Source organism: Diachasma alloeum, unplaced genomic scaffold (assembly GCF_001412515.2).
Source record: "Diachasma alloeum isolate Michigan unplaced genomic scaffold, Dall2.0 Dall_scaffold_00469, whole genome shotgun sequence".
In the NCBI taxonomy this organism is placed as follows: domain Eukaryota; kingdom Metazoa; phylum Arthropoda; class Insecta; order Hymenoptera; family Braconidae; genus Diachasma; species Diachasma alloeum.
Genome location: NW_021680602.1, coordinates 424,891 through 431,037, shown reverse-complemented (window position 1 = coordinate 431,037; position 6,147 = coordinate 424,891). Strand labels below are relative to the sequence as shown.

The following is a 6,147-nucleotide window of genomic DNA, read 5'->3' as shown; positions in this document are numbered from 1 at the left end:
TCGCCAAAACACTGGAGGAGATCAATTACATCTTTGAGATCACCTATGCGATGACCCGCCAATGGATGGTCTCAGTGGGACTGATGTTGGCGGACCAGAAGATGGAGGCCGTGTTGATCACGAGCAGGCAGAAGATTGAAACCATCACGCTGCGAGTTGGGGACCATGAAATCACCTCCCAACCATCTTTACGGTACCTGGGAGTGATGATTGATGCCCGGCTCAGTTTCAAGCAGCAGGCAGAGCACGTCGGTACCAAGGCGTCCGGAGTTGGGACTGTCCTGTCACGGCTCATGGCCAACATCGGAGGCCCAAAGCGGAAGAGGAAAGCGTTACTGTCGTCGGTAACTACCATCTGGGCTGATGCGCTGCTGATCCAGCATGCACGACGGAATGTGGCGTCGGTCTATCGGCTGAGCCCCCTCAGAGTAGCCAGTGCATTCCGCACGGTGTCGGAGGATGCCGTGTGTGTTATCGCCAGAATGCTGCCGATCGGAGTACTGGCGGAGGAACGAAGATGCCTCTACCGGCGGAAGGGGACAACAACACTTGGAGCAGCTGAACTGAGGATGGACGAGAGGACCAACAGCCTGCACCGATGGCAGATGCTGTGGGGGGCTTCGAGCAAAGGGAGATGGACTCACCGCCTGATCCCGCAGGTGGACGTATGGATGAAACGAACCCACGGAGAGGTGAACTACTACCTCACCCAGATGCTATCAGCACACGGGTGCTACCGGGCTTATCTTCACAGGTTTCCCCACGAGGATTCCCCGGAGTGCCCGACCTGCGTTGGAGTCTCCGAAGACGCGGAGCATGTGTTCTTCGTGTGCCCGCGCTTCAACGCGCCTCGCAGCGCTCTCGAGACTACAGTAGGAGGGAGGATTCAGCCTGGAAATCTGGTGAAAACTATGCTTTCATCAGAACCAGCCTGGGAAGCGACCAGCACCTTTGCGGCGGAAGTCCTGTAGGAACTACGCCAAGCTGAACAGGAGAGAAATAAAGATAAGAGGAAAAAGAAGAACACGTAAGAGGAAGGACGCAATGATTTCGATTATCTGAAGGAGGAGCTAAGGCTGAATCCTCCCCCCGCGCTGTAGTGCCTCCCGGCGATTCCACGGGGAACGAGAGGCAGATGTAGAGGATGTTTTTTTAGTCGGTACGGGTTGCATATTCGCTGAAACAATACATGTCAGGTCTCACCAACCATGGCGTTTCGAGGTCAATACCAACACAAGACCTGACCAATCCCGATACTGCACTCCGGAAATCTTCATCCCGGACCCAAGTGCGTACGTAAAAAGTATTTTTTTACACCTCTATAAATAAAAAAAAAAAATCTCTCTCTCTCAGCATATGTTTCAAAGACTGTTCTGTGAAAATGGTGTTTTGTCAGTTATAATTGACGTTTGAATTTAACAATTGATATCACTTCGTGCCTTGCAGTCGACAGAAATGTCTTTTTTAGTAAGTAGCGTGGTCTGTGCGCGGTAAAAACTACATTTTTGTGAAACCTGATGGGTACGAAAACCTAACCCCACATTGCACTGAGTGACATGCTGCATAATACTTCTGTCAAGTGCTGCAAGTGCCGTAAGGTCACTATGTATGGGAAACAGTGGAGTGTAGAAGGTGCCTAAAATATTTTCATCCCGGATGTGCCAAAATCCATAAAGCTTATAATAATAGTGACGAGTTGGTTTTTTGCCACGGAGAAATTGTTGTGGTACCAGCGCTATCATCAAAAAGTAACAAGCACATGGTTGCTATGGATACGCAGAACATTGTTAGTGCACAAACTCAAATTAATGCCAATGATCCAGTTGAATCACATGAAAATGTCCCACATATTATTGGGAATGACCCATGTGACAGTACCCCTCAAATAAATGAAAGTGGTACACTATCAATTGTTGCATCAGCACATGGCAATAATAGCATTGAAACCCAACAATTAATATCGTACAATAAAATGAAAATTGAAAAATCTCCCCAAACTAAAATGAGCCATGACAATAAAAACACCAAGCAAGCAGCAAAAACAAAAAGAAAAAGACAAACAATCCAGAGTGTAGAGAGTGATGAGGATAGTGAGAGAGAGAGAGAGTACTCTGTATGTATCTGACAAAATTGACAAGTCAAGTGAACAAATCAGTGAACTGAAACAGACAAGAATAGATCAAAATACCTTCAAAAGTGCTGTGAAATCTGTTTTAAACAGTGAATTGTCAGTACTCGAAAAGAAACTAAGTGCTGATATTAACTTATTGAGAGACGAAGTGAATAAATTGCATAATATGATGAAGGAGCTCATGATGTCGAGACACCCAGACGTAACCCCCAGGATGAACCGAGATTGCAGTTTGAAGAATGGTGCCAGCAAACAACAGCAACCACCTACATACTCTGATGTAACAACAAAACAATCGATAAGACTGAAGGATAATGGTCCTAAAATTGTTATCAAACCCAAAAGCTCTGTAGAATCTAAGGTAACTGAAGCTGCGATAAAGGATCAAATTGATATCACGAACCTTGGAATTAATACATGTGTACTCAAAAAAGCATCAAAAGGTAAAATTGTAATAGGTTGTCAGGACGAAAAAGATAGAAAAAAATTAGTTGAAGTTATGGAAAAGAAATTGAGTAATGATTATTCAGTAGTCATCCTCAATAAATTAAGACCAAAGATCAAAATTACAAATGTTAGTAGTGACTATTATGAGAAAAATAATGAGAATTTGGTTCAGGAAATTATCAAGCAGAATAAATTAAATTCAATGGAGCAGGTATATGAGATAAAAATCTTGCATAAATGGGTTGATAACAAATATAAAAACATGTCAGTAGTTATAGAGGTCAACGATTTCCTTCATAAAATGATATTAGAAAAAGGCTCATTGTACATTGGATGGACTAGATGTAGAGTCTATGAGTATGTAAAAATGGTACGTTGCTTCAACTGTTGGGGCTTCCATCATTTAGCAAAAAATTGTAAGAAAGGAACAATCTGTGGCAAATGTGCAGGTACTCACTCAACTAAAGAATGTGTTAGTAATAATTATAAATGTGTTAGTTGTCTGACTCATAAAAACAAGCTTCAATTATCGGATAATGCGACTGAACATCATACAAAAGATAAAATCTGTCCTTCCTACAAACATTTTTTAAACAAATACAGGGAAAGGAATTTCGTAGCTTCTTAACTAAAATGGACAAAAAAGACTCGAAAAATGTTAGTCATTCACATGAATGCCAGAAGTTTATTAAAAAACAAAGATGAAATAGAAGAATTAATAGTTAGAATAAAAAAAACGTCAATAATAGCTCTCACTGAAACCCGTATTACCAGTGAAATAGAGAATACAGAGATATGCATCCCTGGTTATAAAACTATTCGTTGCGATTCAGAGAAAAGAACATTAGGAGGTGCAATACTTTACATAAAAAGTGATATTGAGTACAAACTTATTTTTAATGAAAAAATTGTGAATAATTGTTGGTCTATCGGAGTAAAGATTAATAATCATATATTTAAGGGAGTTATAATACTGACTTATAACTCACCTAATGCGAGTGATTCAGAATTTTTAAAACAGATCGAAGAATTGTGTGAAAGTGTTAGGAACGAACCAAAGCTAATTTGTCTTGGTGATTTTAATATTAATGTTGACGAAAATAACTCATACTATAGGAATAAATTAATCAATATGTTTTTAGGTTTAGGAATGAAACAATTTGTAAAAGAGCAGACGAGAATTGACGAAAAATCATCTACGACTGTTGACTTACTGTTTTGTAATTATGATATCTTGGTACAGATTTTGCACACACCGAAAATCACTGATCATGCAATAGTTCAATTTGAAATGAAGAATAGTAGGATTGATAAGAGATATAATGGAATACAGATTAAAAAACGTAATTTCAAAAATTTGGACGCTGATAGGTTCAAAACAAAATTGAGAGATCATATATGTAAAAACGTAAGAGCTAATACAGGAAGTGATCTGGAATACAACGCAAACACAATTATTGATGGAATCATAGAAATATTAGATGATGAAGCCCCGATGAAAACGATAATAAAGAAAAATAACATGAAAGATAAAAAGTGGTTTAATGAAGAAATTAAACAGCATATTGAGGAGAGACAAAAGTTATTCCAAATTGAAGAAGAACAGAAGAGAAATACTGTAATTAAAGAAATTAGAAAAACCAAAATGAATTACTATGAGAGAGAAGTAGACTTTAATAAGAACAATAGTAAAAAAATGTGGAAAACTCTAAAAATGGTTATGAAGGGTAATATTGATAGTGAACTGCCAGATCAATTAGCTCTTAACGATCATGCAGTCAAAGGGGATTTTGAAATTGCTAATGCACTTAACAATTACTATATAGATAGCATTAGTGAAATTATAAATAGCATCGAACAGAGAGAAGTAGTTGTAGATGGAATAGAATATGACTATAAATTTGAAAAGTTCCATTCAATTTCAGCAATTATCTTCAATAAAATTGTTAAAGAGTTAGCAAATAAGAAAGGAATCAGTGAAGGTATATCCACAAAAATAATACAATTAGCTAATGAATCTGTGACCTTCGTAAAATCATGAACCAGTCGATGGATGACGGGTGTGTTCCGAGTAAATGGAAACATTCGGAAATCATACCTATTCCTAAAGTAAAAAATACAGTTAAAGTCGAAGAATTGAGACCTATAAATGTACTCCCTCAATATGAAAACATTCTAGAAAAAATCGTCGCAAAGCAATTGATTGATTATTTTGAGAATAATCAATTATTTCTTGACGAGCAGTATGGTTTTCGACGAAATCGTTCATGCGAAAAAGCAGTTCAACAGCTGATATCTGACTGGAGGGAAAATATTAGTAATGGAAATATTGTGGGAGTGATATTTATTGATCTAAAAAGAGCATTTGAAACAGTTGATCGAAAACTATTGTTAGAAAAAATGAAAAAATATGGAATAAAAGGCAAGGTTTGGGACTGGTTCCACTCATATTTATCTGGTAGAACACAAACTACGTTCTGTCGATCTGGTAAATCGGAAACAATGCAAGTAACGACAGGAGTCCCACAAGGTTCTGTTCTGGGACCTATATTGTTTCTGATTTACATAAATGATATTGTGCGTATGAGTCAACAAAAATGCCAAATTAGGTTATTTGCTGATGATATGGCTATTTTTATACATGGAGAAAGTTCTAAACAAATAGAATTGCAGCTCACTTTGTCTTTACACGCATTAAAAAATTATCTGGAAGACAATAAACTAAAAATTAATATTATGAAAACCAAATTTATGTTAGTACGTCACCAAAGACAAAAAAGAGGAGAAAATATAAAAATACGCAGTAAAGATGGTACAGAATTGGAAAAAGTAACACAAATGAAATATTTGGGAGTAATAATTGACGAGTATCTGTCATTCAAACCACATCAAGAGTACTGAGTTAAAAAAATAGAGAAAAAAAAAGGAGTTTTGAACCGTTTGGGGAATGAATTGAGCATAATGGCAAGAAATATGATTTATAAAAGCATAATAGCACCTGATTTCGAATACTGTTCCACTATCATATTGACGATGAACCAAACAAGTTTGAATATACTACAAAAAATGCAAAATCGAGCGATGCGGGCGATCTTACATTGCAGTAAACGCACCAAAATAGAAGATATGTTGAATGCCCTCGGTTTTATGAGTGTGGAACAGCGTGTGAAATATAATGTAGTGAAGTATGTGCGAGGTATGAACGTGGAGCGTGTAAAAGAAACGAGAGAGGATGCAAGAGTGACAAGACAAAGAACAGATGTTCCAGTGCAGCATATGCGTATGAGCTATGGTCAAAATGATGTCTTATATAAAGGTGTGCGGCTATACAACGCCATTGCGAGAGAGATAAAGAATCTGTGTGACAACGGCTTCCGCCGGAAAGTGACATCGTATATAAAGGAGAAATATCCGCTGAAGGTTACCTAATACGAAAGAATTGTAAAAAGGAAATGTAGCGAGGAATCGCAGAAAGAAATGTAGCAAAAGCTAATAAAACCAATCAATCTTTCCTCTCTCTCTCTCTCTCTCTCTCTCTCTCTCTCTCTCTCTCCCTCCCTCTCTCTCTC

General features: G+C 38.0%; 1 protein-coding gene across 1 annotated transcript in view; it reads left to right on the top strand.

The window, feature by feature from the left end:
• The first annotated feature begins 2,300 nt into the window (after nt 1-2,300).
• LOC107042447 (LIM homeobox transcription factor 1-alpha) overlaps nt 2,301-6,147 on the top strand; it is a 370,154-nt gene continuing 366,307 nt past the window's right edge. Inside the window, exon 1 of the mRNA XM_015263494.1 lies at nt 2,301-2,789. Within this exon, the coding sequence (XP_015118980.1) occupies nt 2,301-2,789 (489 nt within the window). The remainder of the gene's footprint in view (nt 2,790-6,147) is intronic.